Genomic DNA, 22,020 nt, shown 5'->3' on the forward strand with positions numbered 1-22,020 from the left:
GCTCTTCTTTCACAATAAAACTGCGCTTAAAACAGAGCTACGCTTGGTAGGCTGCATGCCAGATGGTTTTTCTCCCTTCTTTTCAGCTTATACTTTAACACTCTGGAGGCTGCTGTTCTCAGAATGAAATTTACATTCTTTTTTCCTCTTTTCTTTCCTCCCTCCCATGGACAGGGCGAGAGAAGGGAAAGCTCTTGTGTCTGATCTTTCCATCTTCATTTGCTTAAACTGTTTTTTTTCCCCTTTCATTTCCCCTCTAGCCAGCTAGCATGTAGGTTTCAGAAATGCTGAACAGTCTTGTTTCCGTCTCCCAAGAAAAATCTTTGCCTGAAATAAGGCTACTGCATGCTATACAGGACTAGGCTGTCTTACTGCCCTCCCTGTTTTCAGATAGTAGGATAGGAACTTCAATACACTGAAGCCTGCACTTTGGGCTTGGTGGATTTGCATCTTTTCTGTACCCAGAAAGAAAGGGAATGTGAGTTCAGCCATCCAGCTTAGCTGTGTTTGTCTGTTGCAGATTTTCTCTTTTGTCTTCCTTTCAGATTCACAATGCAGACTTACATTTGGTCTTCATAGTGGCATTATGAAAACAGCTTGTTGTCTTGGGTTCTTTTTGCTTTCCAGATATAGAACTTTACTCATGCTTTGAGTGAGGAATAGAGCACCCTCCATTCATTAGAGAACAGTGGTGAAGCTTCCCCTCCTAGCTGACTGTGCATTGTTAGAATTTTGACTAAGTACAAAAGGAGCATCTAATTTCTCCTCCCCCACTATTTCCTAATTCTGTTCTTTGGAAGCCCCCAACCTCTCCCTTTTTCCTGCTTCCTTCTCTTGTTCCCACCACCAGCATACATTTATCTGCCCCTGTCTTCTGCTTTCCATCTTACTCTCCACTTGGCAGCCTCTCCCTGGGAAAACTGGCCACCACACTGGGCTAGGCCCAGTTGCATGGTGGGTAGCCCATAAGGCCCTGAGAGGTCACCTCACTTCCCCTGTATCCCTTTCTCCACACTATTTCCTCTTTACCTCCTCCTGGCAGCCCCCATATCCTCACTTTTCCTTGCATCTGTCTATCTGTCTCTCTTTCTCCACAATGGGATCCAAAGTGACTTACACAGTTTCCCCTTTTTTCTTTTTATTCTCACAACAGCATCCCTGTGAGTTAGGTTAAGCTGAGATTGTATGACTGGCCCAAGGTCACCCAGCAAGCTTCTGTGAGAGTGGAGATTCAAGCCTGCATCTCCCAATTCTTAGTTTCACACTCTAGACACTGCATCATGCTGGCTCTCTTCTTCCCACCGACCTACCAACCTTTTCTCTGCTCCCATCTTCAGTTACATTTATAATTTGTTTACTTCATTTTTACCCTGAACTTTCTCCACCACAGGGATCCCAAGTGGCTTATACCATTCTCCTCTCCTCCATTTTATCCTCATAACAACACTGAGAGGCAGGTTAGGTTGAATGTGTGTGACTTTAGGCCAGTCACCCAGTGATTCAAACTTGAATCTATCAAATCCTAGATTAAAACTTACCAATAAACCACACTGTTTTTCATGGCATGGTAACTGTTGAACAATAGTAAGCAGCCAGGCCTGGATGAGTCATACAAGTCACTTGGTAGCAAGTCACCTGGTGGATGCTGGTGGGCCTGATCCCAATGAGTTCTCCCTCAAAGGACAAAATAGTCATTAGAAGGCCCTTGCCACCTTCTCCCTGCCTTCTACTGACAGAAACCAAGATTTGAAGGCTTGCAATGCTGTGTGGTTGCCTAGCAGCAGGCACTGAAGGCACGCCTGTCTTAAAGCTGCTTCTATTATTTGGGAGCATTTTAACCCCCAATGTATTTTTGTTGTTTTTAGATTTCAGATTTATCTGCAAACCTGGTTTTTTTTCAGGTTCGTAGAAAGATATATCTGGGCTGTTCATGGCTCCAGTCTCTGGATTTAAGTTTCCATCAGTTTGGTGATGTTGATAATTAGATATATTTATTATGACAATGATATGTTTGTGTAAGGAAAAACAGCAGCATCTTAATTCTGTGCTTCTCCTGGGTAGTTTCCATGCTGCTAAAGATATCATGTTAATTAGTTATATTATGTTTCAGAAAGGTTTATCCTTGTTTTCAAATTTTCTGCTACCATACCCTATTGTATCTGTTAAATGTCTTAAATGTTGATGATATGGTATTTTACTCAGTAGATGCCCTAGTATTCACTTGCACTGTGTGCTCCACCTTTGGTCTTAGGCAGACTATAAATTAATAATATTAATACTACTACTAATAATAAAGATGTTAGGAAGGCGAGGGAAGAGGAAAGGACAGATGAAAATGGATCAAGGGGTGGATTATCACTCCTTGAGTCTTTGTTAGTTTGATCAATTCATATGGCTAATTCCTTCCTGAATTATCTTTAAAACTTCTTGTTTGTCCCAAGGCAATAGCTGCTTATGCTTCAACTACATATTTATATTTTTAATGTAGAACTTCCTTTTCTGCCAAGTAGGCCAGCAATATGGTCCAGACTATCTTATCTATCAGCCCTTCATAAATACTTTTTTTTAACTTAATACTTCTGTTTTGGACCTGAACTGAAAATTGTGCTTAAGTCCTTGGTGTTATGTATGCAGAGTTTAGAGTTTTCCTCTTTGTTCTGTTGTACAGATATCAGAGTGGTACTATCAGAACAAACTGCTTGGACTGCCTGGATAGAACAAACAGTGTGCAGGCATTCATTGGTTTAGAGGTAGGAATATAATGTTATTACTCTGGAAACACTGTATAGAGTGGATATTGTTGCTGCTTGTAGCCCTGAATGATGTATGAGGCATTAAAACACTTTTTGGAAAGTTAACCTGATTCATCACAATTTATCATGATGAACTTCAGCAAAGTACCTAATGTGCAAGTTCATATTCTTCTGAGGGAATACTCACCATTTCAAGGCATATCTTTGGGCAACCTTTGCTACTTCAGTATGCTCTTTACAACCATGATGCTGTGGCAAAAAGCTCTTACTTTAAAAAATTTTAGACTCCTTTTCATTTTCTGGGGTTGGGTGAGCTCAAGATTCCATTTTCAAGAAAAACTAGCTTTATGAATATTTTATAAAATTAATATCTGGCACTACTGAGAGGAAAATTAACTTTTTTCAAAATTGGAATTTCAATCATTATTGAAATATAGTTGACTTTTACTTCTGCAGGTACTATTGTATTTTTCAGGAAACAGCATTTATTAAACTATTTTGTTTGTGTTATGTTCAGAAATGGGAGGAATTGCTTAAGCCAAAGAGCAAAGTCTAAATGAGTTTAATCTTTAGATGACATGATCTTTGGGCATCCACAGATAATGACTATGAGAATTGCAGGCCCTGTCTTCAGCTCACTAAAACTAAATATCTGAAGAATGCTTCTTGTGGTAAGGAAATTATGAGCAGAAAAGAGAGCAAGCATTCTTTGTTAGGATTTGACAGTTAATAAACTTAACACAGTTTGGCTCTACAGATGTAATTATTTTGTAAAAGACTTCAGTCTGTATTTGCCTTTGGAAGCAGTCTGTTCCATTTATCTTAGATGTTACCAGTAACAGACTGTATTAATCAAAAGTTATCATAGAATCATAGAATCATAGAGTTGGGCCATACAGACCATCTAGTCCAACCCCCTGCCCATCTAGTCCAACCCCCTGCCCCCTATCCATTTCATTGACTTGTGGCTGCCAAATGTAGAAGCGATGGCTGCTTTCCAGAGTATCTTAATTGTCCGAGCCAAAGAACAATCTTACATCCTATGACTGCATGTATTAAACTATGGAAGCTAAACTCAGTAATAGAGCACATACTTTGCATGCAGAAAATCCCACATGTAATCTGGCATTTCCATTTCAAGAATCTTTGGCAGCAGGTATTGGGAAATGATTTTTTCTGCCTGAGTCCCGCTGCAAATAATACTATTTAATACTGAATTAAATGGACCACTGGTTTGACAGTATGAAGCAGCTTTATATGCTCATATGTTTCATAATCTACATTTCTTCCTCTTTACAGCTTTTTACTAGTGCTTCGGACATTGTACTTCCTCATCTGTTCCCAATTTGAAATTTTTTCTTGTGCAACTTCTCATGAGGGACTTTTTTCCAATAACAACAGCAGTGATGCTGTGCAAGGGTGGTGCAAGCTGTGACAAAGGGAGTCCAGCACACCATGTTAAACTTTACCACTGTTGAACTGCAGAGTATATCACTGGGCTCTTGGGAGATGAGCAAAAGCAATGATGATAGCACTATATAAGTTGTAAATCGAAAATATACTAACAACAACATTCTATTAACAAAACTGATAGAAAAACCAAATTTAGTCTGCTAAAATCTTTTCAAAATTTTTTCTCCCCCCGCCCCTGCCCCTTTTAACATTGCAGATGCTAACCAAACAACTGGAGGTTTTAGGTTTAGCTGAAAAACCGCAATTGGTTACTCGATTCCAGGAAGTTTTTCGGTCCATGTGGTCTGTTAATGGTGATTCAGTTAGTAAAATATATGCTGGAACTGGAGCTCTTGAAGGAAAAGCAAAGGTAAAAATGTTTTAACATTAAAACTAAGTAACTTTCTGTGACAGATTGCATGTTTTAAAAAACTTGGAAAGGCTGTACACACACAACTGCAGGACTGTTAAGGATTAATCCCTCACAGACACAGAGAGCTTTGAGTGAAAGGCTACTCCAAGGGGGTAGCATGAGCTGGAAAGAGGTTTTTTTCCCCCCAGTCCTAGCAGAGAAAGATCAAGTGTGAAGTGTTGGGAGAAAGAGTTCTAATGGAGAGCAGTTTTAACACCAGCAGGAGAAGTGGGGAAAGTTGGGAAGTGGATGCAGACTCCCAAACAGGCTAAAAATAGATCTAAGGAGAGGAGATTTTCCCTACCTAGTCAAACAGGGAGGTAGCTCTAGATGGTGAAGAGATCCCTGTTCGGTTGTGGTTCAAAACTGCCTGTGGAGACTTTCAGATTCAGTTAAAACTGAAGGAAAGCACTGGTGTTTGAAGAGATTCGGGGTATTAGAATTTGTGTACCAGCATTCTTAAACCCCAAAGAGAAAGAAAATCCTAAAAGAAAGTGTACTAGAGTGCTTGAGGAAAAACAAGAGAAACAAAGCCTCAAAACAAAAGCCTTTAAGTATATGTGAAGAGCATAAGGACTGAAGTCTCTGTATGTTCTGATTTTACCTCAGAGATACAGATATATATGTTGAATTACCTCAGAAATTTTCAACCCCTGATTTTTACCAACACTTCCTCTCTGAAGTAAATAAACTAGTTGTTTAAGGACAAGGGAACATCATAATTGGTGGCAGAGCTCTGATACAAAAGTAAAAACCACAACTAGTTTGTCCCACCATAGATACAAACCAAAATAAGAAATATTTTATAAATTTGTGAGGAATTACCACAAAATTCCTGTGAGAAGTGGCACCACCACATAGACAAAGACAGGCATATGGAAGGAAGGAGAAGAAACATCCACTGACAAGAATCCTGGTCAGGAGGTAGAAATTATGCGAATTAAAATTGAGCTGGCAAAAATAAAGCAGAAAAAGGCAAAATTGAAGCAGAAGAAGAAGAAGAGCCAAAATTCAAGCAGATAGAGATTTTTAAAAAGCCAAAATTGAGGCAGATAAGAAATTAACTAAAATGGCAGAGCAGGAAAGAGAGGGCAGGGGTGCTGAGAGGGAACATGGAAAAGAAATTGATAATATGAAAATGAAGGAAATTCAGTTAAGGGCAGAATTGCAGCTTCCACAGCAAGGTGGGGAAGGTACCTCAGTGGAACAAAAGAAATTCCTACATTATCAAAAAAACAGGGTTAACATACCTGTAACTTATGTTCATCGAGTTCTTCTGTGCCGACACACATGGGTACTGCGCACGCGCAGGCCAGCCGCCGGAAGATTTTTTATCGCTTTCCCAGCTCCGAAGGGGCCGTTTGGCGCGCGCCTCAGCGACCGTTTCCCGCCCAAACGGTCACATGCTCCTCAGCGGCCAACGGCCCCTTCCCTCAGTTCTCCTTTGCCGCCGCTCAACCAACACACAGAGCCATAGCCCCGATAAGACTAGAGCCATAGCCCAGCCATAGTACAGCGATCTGTGTTGGAGTTCACAGCGGGGTAGGAGGGAGGGTTGTGTGTCGGCACAGAAGAACTCGATGAACATAAGTTACAGGTATGTTAACCCTGTTTTCATCTTCGTTCTTCTGTGCCTCCACACATGGGTGAGTACCAAGCTTCACACAATAAGGAAGGTGGGGTGAAATCCAACTCAATTTTATTATACAACAAGAAAGGCACAAAAAACAACATATATACACATACCCATATATTACAACAGAGAACATAGCAACCCCACAACATCCAGCAAGTATAAATACATATCTATATATATATATATACACCATATACAGCGACTTCACCTCCCCACCGGAGTATATTAACCAGCATACTCCTAGGGAAACAAGGAATGGAGGACAGCCCTTGCAACAGCTACATCCTCATTGGCATTTACATCCACAGCGTAATGCCGTACAAAGGTATCGGCGGACGACCAAGTTGCAGCCCTGCAAATATTAACTAAAGGTATACCCTTGAGCAGGGCCGAAGATGTCGCCTGGGACCGTGTGGAGTGTGCCCTGACACCCAAAGGGCAGTCCACCTTAGCCGTGGCGTAGGCCTTCACAATGGCTGTCACAATCCAACGGGACACCGTCTGTGCAGACGCCCTGCGGCCCTTGTCCTTCGTCCCGAAACACACAAAAAGGTAGGGACTGTTCCTGAACACCTTTGTCCTTTCCAAATAAAAAGCCAAAGCCCTCCGCAGATCCAAACTGTGGAGGGCCTTTTCCCCTTTAGTTGAAGCTTCAGGGAAAAATACAGGCAGAGAAATCTCTTGTGAAAGGTGGAAGGTTGACACCACCTTGGGCAGGAACGAAAGACACGGTCACAAGACCACCTTATTCGCATGAAAGCGAAGGAACGGGGGGTCTGCCCTAAGAGCAGCCAGCTCGCTGACCCGTCTGGCAGAAGTGATCGCCACGAGGAATGCCACCTTGTAGGAGAGCAAGTCCAGAGGGCACGTAGCCAAAGGCTCAAAAGGGGGCAACATCAACCTGGCCAGGACCAGGGAGAGAGACCACTGGGGCACAGGGGGTGACACAGGCGGGTAAAGATTAAGCATCCCCTTCAAAAACTGGCGAGACTTATGGTGAGAGAAAACCGTGCAGCCATCCACCCGATCATGGAACGCAGAGATGGCCGCAAGGTGCACCTTCAGAGATGCTACACTAAGGCCCTGGTCTTTCAGCTCGCAAAGATAATCCAAGACCATCCCCAAGGGGCTATCCATAGGCGCCACCTTCCTAGAGGCAGCCCAAGCCTCAAACCTACTCCACTTTGCCTTGTAGGCACGCCGTGTGGAGGGCTTCCTAGCGTTTAGTAGGACCTTCCTGACGGGCTCAGAGAAACCTAGGGACGGGGCCGAATCCGCCAAGCGGTCAGGTGTAGTTTCCTGGGCTCGTGGTGAAAGAGCTCCCCGTGTAGGAGGAGATCCCTCCGGGGCGGAAGGGCCACGTAAGTTCGGCCGGACATCTCCAGCAGCTTCGGGAACCAGAGCTGCCGTGGCCAGAACGGAGCCACTAAGATGCAGTCCGTGTTGTCCTTTTCCACCTTGCACAGCACCCTGGGTATGAGAGGGACGGGCGGAAACATGTAATGTAGTCCCCGGGCCCAAGTAAATTGGAAGGCATCCCCAATAGAGAGGGGATCGCTCCCTGCCCGAGAACAAAAGACCTCGGCCTTGGTGTTTGACGACGTCGCAAACACGTCTATGCTCGGGCGACCCCACTTCCGAAAGATCGGCCCAGCGTACTTTGCGTTGAGCCCCCATTCGTGATTCAGCATGTGCACCCTGCTGAGAGTGTCCGCCTGCACATTGTCCGACCCAGCTACATGAATGGCGCGAAGCGTCACCCCATTCCTGATTGCCCATTCCCAAATGAGCGTGGCCTCCCTGCAGAGGATCATGGACACCGTGCCGCCCTGTTGGTTCAGGTAATACATAGCGGTAGTGTTGTCCGTCTGCACCAGCACCTGATGGTTCTGCAAGATTGCTGTGAACGACATAAGTGCAAAACGAACAGCCCTCAGTTCAAGCACATTAATATGGAGACCTTTTTCTCTCTCAGACCACACATCCTGAACACACAGCTCCCCACAGAAAGCCCCCCACCCCTGCAGAGAGGCGTCCGTGGTTACGGAGAACTCGGGATGATGGAAACCAAATGGGGTCCCTTTAAACAAATTAACATCCGACAACCACCAGTTCAGAGAGGATATAACGGCTCTGGGAACAGAGAATTTAGCAGTCGGAGGATGCTGTAAAGCATTGTATCTCCTCACAAACCAATTCTGAAGCGGGCGCATCCGCAGCCTCGCAAAAGGGGCCACCGGAGTCGCAGCAGCCATATGCCCTAACAAGCATTGAATCATGCGCACTGGCTGATAGCGATTCCGTCTAAACAGGGTTACCAGTCTCTTCAAAGAACGTGCCCGCTCTGGAGGCAATAAAGCCTTGGCCTCCCCTGAGTCGAACACTGCCCCAATATAAGGCACAACACGGCTAGGTGTCAGCTTAGATTTTTCAAAGTTAACCAGGAGGCCTAAGCGTTCGCAAGTGTCTAGCACCAATGCCACATCTTGCAGAAGCTTAGCCTCCGAGCTCGCCGTTATGAGCCAATCGTCGAGATAGGGATAGATGGTACAGCCCTGCTCTCGAAGAAAGGAAACCACAGGAGCCACGCACTTAGTAAACACACGTGGGGCTGTGGAAAGGCCGAAGGGGAGAACCTTGTAACGGAATACCCGCTGCTTGTAAACGAAGCACAGAAATTTCCTGTGCTCCTCCAAGATCCCCACGTGGAAATACGCGTCCTTTAAATCCAGGACAGCGAACCAATCCCCCTTCCTCAAAAGGGCAATTATAGCAGGCAGTGTGATCATTTTAAACTTGGTGACCCTTAGAAAGGCATTTAGGCCCCTAAGATCCAAAATTGGACGTAGACCCCCATCCTTCTTAGGGACTAGGAAGAACCGGGAAAAGAAACCCCTCACAGACTCCACAAAGGGCACCTCTTCCACAGCACCCTTAGCCAAGAGGGACCGAATTTCATCCTCCAGCTCAACCAAGGTATTATTCACCGCACTCAGCGGTGAAGTACACATCGGCAGTTCAGTGAATTCCAGCCCGTACCCCTTATCAACAATTGTTAAGACCCATGAGTCAGATGTTATTGACTCCCATTCAGACAAAAAAGGACTGAGTCTGTCCGAAAAGTTCAGGGCTGCCGCAGGGCCGGGTCTTCAGAACTGCCTTCCAGCCCCTTGCGGATCTTTCTGCTGGGGTGGAGGTTGAGACGAGCGGGGCTTGAACGGCCTACGCCTCCTGCCTTGGTGTTGAGCTGGGGTATACTGGCGCTGCGAAGTAGGATACTGCGGATAATACGGACGGGGTTGGTATCTGCTGCGGTACTGGTTGGGATTATACCTCGACGAGTACCGAGACTTGAACGTGGACCTGTCCGCCGGAGTGACCCCCAGGGAGCGAGCTGTTTGCCGGTCCTCCTTCTTCTTCTTAAGCGCCTCGTCGGTGGTGGTAGAGAAGAGGGAGTCACCCTCGAAGGGCAGACGTTCAATCTTGGCCCTCACCTCCTGCGGGAGGGCAGTTGACCGCAACCACGAGTGTCTCCTCAGAAGCACTGCTGATGCCATACCCCGAGCCGCCGTGTCAGCTGCATGACTTCCAGCATTCATCTGTTGTTTTGATAATCGTACTGCCTCCGTCTGCAGCAACGACACCACCGCCTTCTTGTCAGCAGGGAGGTCAGTGACATAGTTGGCTAGCTTCTCCCATAGGTAGAGCTGATAGCCCGCCATAATTGTTTGATAGTTGGCTATCCGGAGGGCTAAAGCAGCGCCTGAGTACTGACGCCTACCCAGTGCGTCCATTTTCTTTCCCTCCTTATCCGGTGGTACGGAGGAGGACCCCGACCTCTTGTGCTGAATCTCCTCGGCTATCAAGGATGATGGTGGAGGGTGCTTGATGAGAGACTGCCACGTCCCTTGTTTGATCTTATACATCTGTTCGATGCGTTTGGACGTGGCAGGCAGGTCAGATGGTGACTTCCAGACCTTGTCGATGATCTCCTCCAAGCCCTCCAACATAGGAAAACCTACTGTAGCCGGGTTCTCTCCATAGATTCTGCACAGCAGCTTGTCTTTCGTCTTCGGGACCACGGAAGATACGTCAATCTCCAAGGCCTTGGACATGCGGGCCATTTGGTCTGCATAAATCCGCAGGTCCTCGAAGGGAGAGCTGGTGGATGGACCAACATTGTCGTCTGGGGATGGTTCAGAGAACGACTCAGAGCGGTAGCCGGACCCCACATCCTCGTCATCCTCATCAGACGGAAGAGCTGATACTTCGTCTCCTGGGAAGGGTGGGGGCAACCACTCACGACGGCTAGACGACGACGGCCCCGGATCCGACGATCTGAAGCCAGGCGGAGCCCCTTTCCACTGGCACCGAAAGGCCTCAGGTAGATCTGTAGCCTGTCGATGACGCGCAGCCACAGACCGTTCGGATCCGACTCGCTCGGATCCGACACTCCCCTCCGACCAGTACCGCTGACTACGGGCAGACTGTGCAGGCGAAGGATCCCTGGTCGCCTCTCGGATCCGACGACGCGGAGCCGGGCTCGATTCCGGTGTTGGCGAACGCCGCCCACTCGACAGGACCACATAGGCCCCGGGATCCGGCACCTCTTCTTCAAGGAGGGGACGGTCAGGGGAGTCTAGGTGAGGCGACGGCGTAGGTGGAGACACCAGGACCACCTCCTCTGCAGGCCGGCGCCGAGGGGACCGAGAACGATGTTTGGCCTTCTTAGCCTTCTTCCTCGGCACCGATTCGGAGGAAGCTTTCGGAACCGATGTCCTCTTGGTCGACACCTTTCGCGCAGCCTCCGGTCCCGGGACTGACGCAGGCCTTTCGATCGACGCCGGGGCTGATCGTATCGGTTCCGACTCTCCCGGTTCCGGCCTCGGAGTCGACCTCCCCGGTTCCGACCTCACCGACGCCGACTTGTGCGGGGACTTCGCAGACCTCGCCACCGAGCTTGCCCTCGATGCAGGCTTGTCCGCCGGGCGGGATGTAGCCACCGATTTTGAAGAGGCTACAGAGCCCGCTCGCGACCGGCTCCCGACATGGGTGGAGGTTCGCCCAGCCTTCTCCGCGGCCCCAGGTTTCTCCGCCTCGGAGGGCCCAGGGGCGTCCAAGACCCGCTGCCACAGTGAAGCCTTGAGGCGGGCGGACCGCTCCTGCCTGGCTTTATGCGTAAAGCCCTGGCAGATCTTGCAAGTGGGGACTACATGTTCCTCTCCCAGACAAAGCAGGCAAAGGCTATGTCCATCTGTTTGGGCCATTTTTGCACGGCACTGGGCACAGTGCTTAAACAGGGCTGTAGAAGCCATTCCAGGGGCAAACCAAAAGCGAAGTCACACAGTCCGGGTCAAATACCTCACCGAGATCAGTCCGTCCAAATCAGTAAACAGAGAGAAGTCAAATCCAGTCCAAGTCAGTCACGAGAAAGCAATCCAAAGCACAAGATAAAAGCACGGAGCTACAAGCGAACGTTCTCCTCAAGCGGCGGCAAGAAGAGAACTGAGGGAAGGGGCCGTTGGCCGCTGAGGAGCATGTGACCGTTTGGGCGGGAAACGGTCGCTGAGGCGCGCGCGCCCTTCGGAGCTGGGAAAGCGATAAAAAATCTTCCGGCGGCTGGCCTGCGCGTGCGCAGTACCCATGTGTGGAGGCACAGAAGAACGAAGATGAAAGGCATTTCTCTTCAGTTTATTTGTGCCCATGGATTTGTGAAGGACTGAGAGAAGTTTATTCATAGATTAGGGATGAGGAAACCTCAAATTATTTGCTTTTTAAGGAGAGGGCCAGACTTAGATTTGGGCTGACACTAAACAAAGTAGAAAAGCTTTCAGGGAAATAAAAAGAAAGAGGGCAAAATATATGCTCAGCTAGGTTGAGGGAAATAAAGTACAGACATTTGAAGAACTGAAGCAATTAATTTAAAACCAACCCTGTGAGGCAGAACCCTCCTGAACTAAACAGGAAAGGAGGGATAGTGTGCTTTAATTGCCCCGAAGAAGATCACAGGAAAGCTAGGGGTGTGCACTTCGGGAATCCGATTCGGGTAAAATACCCAAATCGGACCCAATCCAGAAAGCTTCCCGAAGCATTATGAATGCTTCAGGTCAAGTAGTTTAAATGCCCATTTTCCTGCCGCTGCGAGCAGCGAGCAGCAGGAAAGGGGGCATTTAAACCCCTGAACCAGCTGCTCGTTGGGGGCTTCCCCAACGAGCGGCTGAGTGCCTGCGCTGCTGTCGGAGCCAGGGAGCTCCTCGGCCCTGACACTGGTGGGCAAAAGAGAGGGCGAAGGAGGCGGCAGGGATGCAGGCATAAGCCTGCATGTCCCCACCGGGTGCTCCGTTCGCCCACCGGTGTCGGGGCCAAGGAATTCCTCGGCCCCGACACCGGCAGGCGAAGGAGGCGGTGGGGATGCAGGCATAAGCCTTCGTCTCCCCGCCAGGCACTCCACTGGGCGCTCCGCCTGCCGGTGTCGGAGCCGAGGAATTCCTTGGCCCCAACACCGGTGGGCGAATGTGGCAGCGGGGATGCCTGCATTTCCCTGCCAGGCGCTCCGCAGGGCGCTCCGTTCGCCCACCAGTGTTGGAGCCGAGGAACTCCTTGGCCCCGACACTGGCAGGCGAAGGAGGCAGCTTATGCCTGCATCTCCCCGCCAGGCGAGATGCCGCAGGAACTCTTCGGCCCCAACACCGGTGGGCGAATGTGGCGGCGGGGATGCCTGCATTTCCCCGCCAGGCGCTCCACCGGGCACTCCGTTCGCCCGCCGGTGTCGGAGCCAAGGAACTCCTCGGCCCCGTCAGCGGTGGGTGAAAGAGGCGGCGGGGATGCAGGCATCAGCCTGCATCTCAGCAGAGCAAAGGTAAGTGGGGGGGGATGGGTGTTGTGGGGTTTTTAAAGGACCCTGCTGCAAGTGGCAGGACAGGGCTCTTTAAATTATCAGCTGGCAGGCGGCAGGGGGAATCCCCCCCTGCCGCCTGCCAGCTGATAGGAAGGGGGGCTAAGAGGGGGGGTTGGGAGTGGGGGGGTTGCTGGGAGAAAACCCAGCCCCCTGAATCACTTTTGAATGATCTTTACAGAGCATTCTGAAGCGATTAAAATACCCGAGCCGCTTCGGATTTTGGGTATTTCCAAATGTTTTTCCTGCTTTGGGTAAATCCGAAGCAGGAAATCTGAATATTTTCAGTGTGCACACCCCTAATGAAAGCCCATTGTCTAAATTTGGACAAAGACAAATAGCAAACTTCAGCCAAGATTGTCAAACTAGTTAGAAAGACAGAAGCAGTCACAGAACTTCCCCCAGACCCTGTTCCAATGAAAGCCGAAACAGAGAGACCAGCTAGAGTCTTACAGGTCTGGAAAGCACAGGAGGATTTAAACAAGGCATACTTGGCATCTGTAGACATAAAGGATGAAGAAGTAATAGGCTGGAGGGATACAGGGGCAGAAGTCACCTTAATAAAGCATAATCTAGTGAAGATCCAGAGGAGTTAGCCATATTAGTGTGTAACTGCAAAATAGTAAAAAGTCCAGTAGCACCTTTAAGATTAACCAACTAAGGCATACACTTTTGAGAACCACTTTCTCTTTGTCAGATGCATGGATGGTATGCGGAAACTGGCCAGAGATATATAGGTGGTGAGGGGAGGGGGGAGAGGGTGCAGGGAGTGAGGGCCATGTAGATGCAAATCAGTTGCAAAAGTTATGAAAGAGGTGGAGTGCACAATCCAGGCTGGGTGTGACCCTTTTCCTCTATTGCTAAATCTGAATGGAGTGCCTGAAGGCAGTTACTTCTGATAATGAGATAACCATCCAGAGTCTCTATTCAATCCAAGTCTGATTGGAGTCAAATTTACGTATGAATTCCTATTCAGCAGCTTTGGATTTTGCTTTTGAAATGTTTCTTTTGACCTATGGTGACCTTTAAATCCTTGATGGAATATCCTGGTAGATTGAAGTGTTATTCTACTGTTTTCTAGATATTGTCATTTTTGATGTCAGATTTGTGTCCATTTATTCTTTTGTGCAGAGGTTAGCTGGTTTGTCCTATGCACAGAGCGGAGGGCATTGTTGGTACATGAGGGCATATTTCACATTGGAGGATGAGCAGCCGTAAGAGCCAGAGATTGTGTAGTTGACATCATTGGGTCCTGTAATCGTATTTTCTGGGTAGATATGTGGGCAGAGTTGGCATCTGGGTCTGTTGTGGGATCTGGTTCCTGTGTTGGTGACTCTGAGTGATTCCGCACACGTTGGATAATGCACTTCCAATCCTCTTTATAGATCATTTGGAACGGATTTTTTTGTGTGCGGAACAAAAAATCTACCTCAAACAATTGATAAAGTGCATTGAAAGTGCATTATCCAACGTGTGCGGAATCAGCCTCTGTTAGCTAGTTCATGGTTGTTAGTGAGAAGTCTTTTAAGGTTGGGGGGCCTAGTCAAGAAATAATAATTTTTACCAAGAAAAAAACATACAATAATCTTGTATGAATCAGTGGCCAGAGTTTGAGGTGAACTTTGCAGAACTCCCTATTAGATATAAAAGATACCAAGGAAAATGGAGTATGGGGAGAATTGGACATTCCCAGTTTGTTAGAGAATGACCTGGCCTTACAGGCTAGGGTGGTTAGTGACCAGGAGTAGGCTGCAGAGTCAGGCTTCAGGGCAACAGACTAGGCCTCAGATTCAAGGGGTTGCTATGGATACCAATTGTAGCCACCAAGCCGAAGATTTGCAAACTGAGCCTAGAGGGATAGTTACAGTCAGCTTGTGTCAGGGAATCCATGCTGCGGAATTCTTCAAGGAACAAAGAAGATGAAACATTGCAAGATTTGTGGCAGAAGGCAGAAACCGCTCAGGAAGTGACTGTTGAAAGACCTTGTCTGTTCAAGATCCTGGACAGAGACTGAATAGAGCGTCTCTGAGGTGTAAATGTGCTTCAGTCTGGGAGTGGTGCAAACAGCTAGTGATCCCCGGGAAATACAGAATGCAACTTTTATAGCTGGCCCATAAGACACCTATGGCAGAACATCTAGGATCAACAAGGCCAGAGTTAGGTTGCAAGCCAGGTTTTATTGGCTCAATATGGGAAAAGACATCAGGACTTTTTGCAAGTCTTATCAGGCATGTCAGCTAGTGGGCAAGGCACAGGACAAGATGAAGGGACTCTTACAACTTGTAGCGCTTTTCTCGGAAGCTTTCTCTAAGATCAGAGTGGACAATGTCAGGCCAATCACCAGAGCAACCTGGAGGGGGAATAAATATATTTTGACCATAGTGGACTATGCTACAGTTCCTAAAATCAAAACCTTTGAGGGACATAGAAGTGAAAACCATAGCAGAAGCCTTACTGATGGTGTTCAGCAGACTAGGTTTTTCTCAGGAGTTGGTCACGGATTTGGCAACCACGTTCATGACCCAGGTGATGCAGGCAATGTTTCAGGCTTGTGGAATCAAAAACCTCACCACCTCAGCTTACCACCCATAAGCAAATGGACTAAACGAAAGGTTCATTGGCACCTTGAACCACATGCTGAAGACCTACGCTGTGAAACATCCTAACAACTAGAATCAGTGATTTCAACGTCTGTTTGGTTATTGTGAGGTGCCACAGGGAAGTTTGGTTTTAATCCCTTTGAGCTGCTGTTTGTACGTCAGACAAGACCTATGGATATCCTTGAAGACGCATGGATGGGAGAACATCGAAAGTAGAGATTTTGCCACCTACCTTCAGGAGCTTCAGGAGAACTTGCAGGAACTGACAACAGCTGTTGCAAACAACATGCAAAGGGCCCAGCAGAAGCAGAAGACCTGGTACTACACCAAGGCCTCAGAGAAAATACAAGCTGGAAGTAGCTTGGGAAGGACCTTTTAGAATTGTAAACAAGGTTTCAAATGTAAACAATCTGGTAAATATAAATTCTGAAGGGGGGCAGTGTAAAATATTCTGTGTAAACATGCTTAAGTCTTACCATGATAGAAGTAACCAGGCCATTATGGCCAGAATAGGGCAGAAAGAGGAAATTGCATTGATGGGTTGGGAGAAGGTAACTCAAAGTAGCACAATTAGTGAAGTGGATTTGGCACCTATCCTGGCTAAAGACCGGCAGTGGCATGTTAAGAGTGTCTTAACAGAATCTCAGACCATCTTTTCCAATTTCCCAGGGAGAACCCAGCTCAACACAAGATCAATAATGGAGATGCCAGGCCTATGGTTCTCCCACCATATAGAGTAACCGGCCCAAATGCCATCACTATTGAGAGGGAGGTTAAAGAAATTTTGAACCTTGGACTCATTGTTTATTCAGAAAGTCCTTTGATTTCACCAGTTACTTTAGTCCCAAAACTGGACCAGACAGTGAGATTGTGTTGACTATTGAAGGTTAAACAAGGTTACAGTCCCAGATGTATACCCAATGCCAAGGGTGGATGAACCAGTGAAAACCATTGGGGCTGCACATTTCGTTTGCACCATTGATTTAACAAAAGATTATTGGCAGGTGGCAGTGGATCCTAAAGTCCAACCGCAAACCACTTTTTTGACCAGAGAAAGACTCTTTGAATTCACAGTCCTAGCATGTGGTCTTAGGAACCCCAGCTATATTCTAGAGGCTGATTGTTAACAGAGCTAAAAGACTTTGCTGTTGACTATATAGATGACATAGCTATCTTCAGCCAAACCTGGAACAAACACCTCCAACATATGGCTATTGTGTTTCAAAGAATAAAAGAGGCTGGTTTTATTGTAAAAGCCTCAAAGTGTCAAATAGCAGTGAGCCACATGAAATACCTAAGGAATGCAGGTGGAATGATGAAACCCTACTGGAGCAAGGTGCAAGCAATACATGAGTGGCCTAGACCCACAACTAAAAGGCAAATCAGACCATTTATAGGGGTTGTGGGTTTTTATAGGAGGTTCATTCCCGAATTTAGTTCCATCGCTGCTCTCTGTGAATGCACCAAGAAATACTTTCTGGATAAAATGACTTGGACACAAGAATGCCAAACTGCATTTGACCTCCTAAAAAGAGTACTCACCACAGAGCCAGTGTTAAGGGCACCTGACTTCAAGAAAACCCCTCTACACCAATGCATCTAATATTCAGATAGAGGCTATGTTAAGTCAGATTGAGGAGGATGGAAGTCACTGTCCCATCCTTTACATTAGTAGAAAGTTGGTGGAATGAGAGCAACACCTCTCTGTGATTGAAGGGGAATGTTTGGCAATAGTATGGGCCATAGGTAAGTTAAAATCATACCTATCAGGAAGGAAATTCACTTTGTGCACTGATCATTTACCTTTGCACTGGTTAAACAGGTGAAGAGTACAAAGAGTAAACTGGTAAGGTGGACTCTTCAGTTAGGTAAAAAAGGTGAAGGTGCAAGCACTGAGTCTTTACTGACCCATGGGGGGATGTTACATCATGACATTTTCTTGGCAGACTTTTTATGGGGTGGTTTGCCATCGCCTTCCCTAGTCATCTACACTTTATCCCCAGGAAACTGGGTACTCATTTTACCGACCTCGGAAGGATGGAAGGCTGAGTCAACCTTGTAGCCAGTTACCTGAACTTGGCTTCTGCCAGGATTGAACTCACGTCGTGAGCAGAGCTTGGGCTGCAGTACTGCAGTTTACCACTCTGCGCCACGGGGCTCTTTAGTTACAGAATTATAATTTTGACATAGTGTATATAAAAGGGAAGGAGAATGTCATTGCGGGTGCACTCTCCAGAAACACCTAAGGGTGTCGGTTGCGGAAGCAGATTGGCGTGCATATTGAATGTTGTATATATATATATATATTGGTAAGATGTTTAACTATTGATATGTCTGGGGAAAGTTGGCAAGGAAATTTGGGAAGTAGGTGCATACTCCCAAATGGGCCAAAGAAAAGTTGATAGATTTTCCCTACACAGTTAAAAAGGGAGGTAGCTCTGGAGAGTGAAGAGATGCCTGTTTGGGTATGGTTGGAAACTGCCTTCAGAGACCTTCAGATTCAGCTAACGACTGAAGGAATTACCTCGGAAATTTTTCAACCTCTGATTTCCCCTCACGTTTCCCTTCGAAAGTAAATAAACTAGTTGGTTGTTCTTGGAGTTTTTAAAAATGCCTGTGGTGCCATTTCTCTTGTTTAAGGATGAGGGAACATCATACTGTCATATGGCAGTTCTTGTACAAATCACTTCTGTATATTTTGTTTTTTTCTGAACTTCTTAACTGTTTCCGTTGTAAGTTTTCCCCGTATTCCTGATGGGAGGTAAGATAGACTTCACATGCCTTAAATCAGTAGATGTGTCCACCTTCTCTTGCTCTTTTCCTTGCAGAGCTTTATTATTTACTTCATTTATACCTCACCTTTCTCCCCAATTGGGACCCAAAGCTCACATCGTTCTCCTTTCCTCCATTTTATCTTCACAACAACCATCTGAAGTAGGTTAGGTTGAGAGAGTATAACTGGCTCAAGTTCACCCAGCAAGCTTCCATGGCCAAGTGGGGATTTGAACCTAGTTCTCCCAGATCCTAGTCTGACACTCTAGCCACTTCACCACACTGACTCTATTTAACTACCAGTTTTTCCAAGGTTCACATGAAAGGGTTCAGCTAAAAAAAAAAATTCCATTAAACTTGTTCTCTTTAAGCAGTTACAGGCGATTATACCCATTTGTATTGTCTAATAGCCCTTACTTATTTTTCAGAGTTGTATTTCAGTTGTATTGTCGAAGGCTTTCACGGCCGGAGAACGATGGTTGTTGGGGGTTTTCCGGGCTGTATTGCCGTGGTCTTGGCATTGTAGTTCCTGACGTTTCGCCAGCAGCTGTGGCTGGCATCTTCAGAGGTGTAGCACCAAAAGACAGAGATCTCTCAGTGTCACAGTGTGGAAAAGATGTAGGTCATTTGTATCTACTCAGGAGGGGTGGGGTTGAGCTGAGTCATTCTGTAAGAGTTTCCCAGGGTGTGGAATGCTAATGGTGGGAGGCTTCACTGTAACCTGAGGAGGTTCTTTTGCATATGGATTGGTGCTTGATGTGCTAATCTTCTCTGCAGGGCTATTGTCGGGTGTGGAGTGTTTTGTTGGCCTGGTGTTTTTCAGAACTGGAGCCCATGCTCTGTTCATTCTTAAGGTTTCTTCTTTCCTGTTGAAGTTTTGCTTATGCTTGTGGATTTCAATGGCTTCCCTGTGCAGTCTGACAAAGTAGTTGGAAGTGTTGTCCAGTATTTTGGTGTCCTGGAATAAGATACTGTGCCCTGTTTGAGTTAGGCTATGTTCAGCCACTGCTGATTTTTCAGGCTGTCCAAGTCTGCAGTGTCTTTCATGTTCTTTTATTCTTGTCTGGATGCTACGCTTTGTGGTCCCGATGTAAACTTGTCCACAGCTGCAGGGTATACGGTATACTCCTGCAGAGGTGAGGGGGTCTCTGCTGTCTTTTGCTGATCGTAGCATCTGTTGTATTTTTCGGGTGGGTCTGAATACTGCTTGAAGGTTATGCTTTTCCATAAGCTTTCCCATCTGATCAGTAATTCCTTTGATATATGGCAACAACACTTTTCCTGTAGGTGACTGTTTTTCCTTGGTTGTTTGATTCATCCTGGGTTTGATTGCTCTTCGGATTTCATTTCTGGAGTAGCCATTTGCCTGAAGTGCGTGGTTTAGATGATTAATTTCCTCATTGAGAAAGCGCGGCTCACATATCCGTCTTGCACGATCCACTAATGTTTTCATTATGCCTCTTTTCTGTCGGGGGTGGTGATTGGAGTTTTTGTGTAAGTACCGATCAGTGTGAGTTGGTTTCCTGTAGACCTTGTGACCTAACTGAAAGTTTGCTTTGCGGATGACCAAGGTATCCAGGAATGAGAGTTTTCCCTCACTTTCTTTCTCCATTGTGAATTGTATGTTCAGGTGGATGTTGTTGAGATGATTCAAAAACTCCCTCAATTCTTCCTCCCCATGGCTCCAAATGATGAATGTATCATCCACAAACCGGAACCATACACTGGGTTTGTGGGGTGCTGATTCTAGAGCTGTTTTTTCAAAATGTTCCATGTAGAAGTTTGCTATAACTGGGCTGAGTGGGCTCCCCATGGCCACCCCATCCATCTGTTCATAGAATTCGTTGTCCCATTGGAAGTAACTGGTTGTCAGACAATGATGGAATAAGGCTGTTACATCCTCTGGGAAAATCTGATTAATCAGTGCAATAGTGTCTTTTACTGGAACCTTGGTAAACAGGGATACAACATCAAAACTGACAAGTATGTCTTGTGGATTGAGTTTCAGAGAACTGATTTTGTTGATGAAATCTGCTGAATCTTTGATGTAAGACGAGGTTTTCCCGATGTGGTCCTGCAGGAGATCTGCCAGATGTCTAGCTAATTCATATGTCGGTGAACCAATGGCACTCACAATGGGTCGGAGTGGGACTGAATCTTTATGTATTTTGGGGAGTCCATATAGTCTAGGTGGCTGTGCTTCAGTCTTGCATAGTTTTCTGTGCGTGTCGGGATGTAGTGAGGAATTCTTGATCAGCGCATTTGTTAGCCTGGTGATTTTGCAAGTGGGATCTCGTTTTAGTTTTTTGTAGGTGGAGGGGTCCAGGAGTTCCTTAATCTTCTTTTTGTATTCCTCCGTTTTCATGATCACTGTAGCATTGCCTTTATCAGCTGGTAGAATGATGATGTCTGGATCTGCATTGAGGGTCTTGATGGCATTTCTCTCCTTGCGTGTTATATTGCTGGTGGGAAGCTTTGCCTTTCGTAGAATCCTGGCTGTCTCTCCTCTTATTTCCTCAGCTTCCTCTTCAGGTAGATGACGGATGGCAGCTTCTATATTTGCAATGATGTCTTCCACAGGAATTCTGGTGGGGGTGACTGCAAAGTTTCCTCCCTTTGCCAAGATGGAGGTTTCTTCTGGTGAGAGTTGACGGTCTGTCAGATTGATGACAATGCGTGCATTGTCGAGCATTGGGCTTGTCTGTCTTTTTTCCTGTAGTTTGTTAAACTTCTGCTTCTGTCTGGATGTGTGGTTGGTAAACACTTGTTCCATCTTCCATCAGTTCTCTGAAACTCAATCCACAAGACATACTTGTCAGTTTTGATGTTGTATCCCTGTTTACCAAGGTTCCAGTAAAAGACACTATTGCACTGATTAATCAGATTTTCCCAGAGGATGTAACAGCCTTATTCCATCATTGTCTGACAACCAGTTACTTCCAATGGGACAACGAATTCTATGAACAGATGGATGGGGTGGCCATGGGGAGCCCACTCAGCCCAGTTATAGCAAACTTCTACATGGAACATTTTGAAAAAACAGCTCTAGAATCAGCACCCCACAAACCCAGTGTATGGTTCCGGTTTGTGGATGATACATTCATCATTTGGAGCCATGGGGAGGAAGAATTGAGGGAGTTTTTGAATCATCTCAACAACATCCACCTGAACATACAATTCACAATGGAGAAAGAAAGTGAGGGAAAACTCTCATTCCTGGATACCTTGGTCATCCGCAAAGCAAACTTTCAGTTAGGTCACAAGGTCTACAGGAAACCAACTCACACTGATCGGTACTTACACAAAAACTCCAATCACCACCCCCGACAGAAAAGAGGCATAATGAAAACATTAGTGGATCGTGCAAGACGGATATGTGAGCCGCGCTTTCTCAATGAGGAAATTAATCATCTAAACCACGCACTTCAGGCAAATGGCTACTCCAGAAATGAAATCCGAAGAGCAATCAAACCCAGGATGAATCAAACAACCAAGGAAAA

At 46.4% G+C, this 22,020-nt stretch overlaps 1 protein-coding gene across 2 annotated transcripts in view; it reads left to right on the top strand.

The window, feature by feature from the left end:
- The window catches only part of SYNJ1 (synaptojanin 1), a 151,325-nt gene that overhangs the window by 35,715 nt on the left and 93,590 nt on the right, over window positions 1–22,020 (top strand). For both annotated transcript variants that reach the window (XM_054974778.1, XM_054974779.1), the window contains exons 10-11: window positions 2,669–2,750; window positions 4,423–4,575. In XM_054974778.1, coding sequence (XP_054830753.1) covers window positions 2,669–2,750; window positions 4,423–4,575 — 235 coding nt within the window. The remainder of the gene's footprint in view (window positions 1–2,668; window positions 2,751–4,422; window positions 4,576–22,020) is intronic.

The sequence above is a fragment of the Eublepharis macularius genome, chromosome 3 (genome assembly GCF_028583425.1).
Source record: "Eublepharis macularius isolate TG4126 chromosome 3, MPM_Emac_v1.0, whole genome shotgun sequence".
Classification (NCBI taxonomy): domain Eukaryota; kingdom Metazoa; phylum Chordata; class Lepidosauria; order Squamata; family Eublepharidae; genus Eublepharis; species Eublepharis macularius.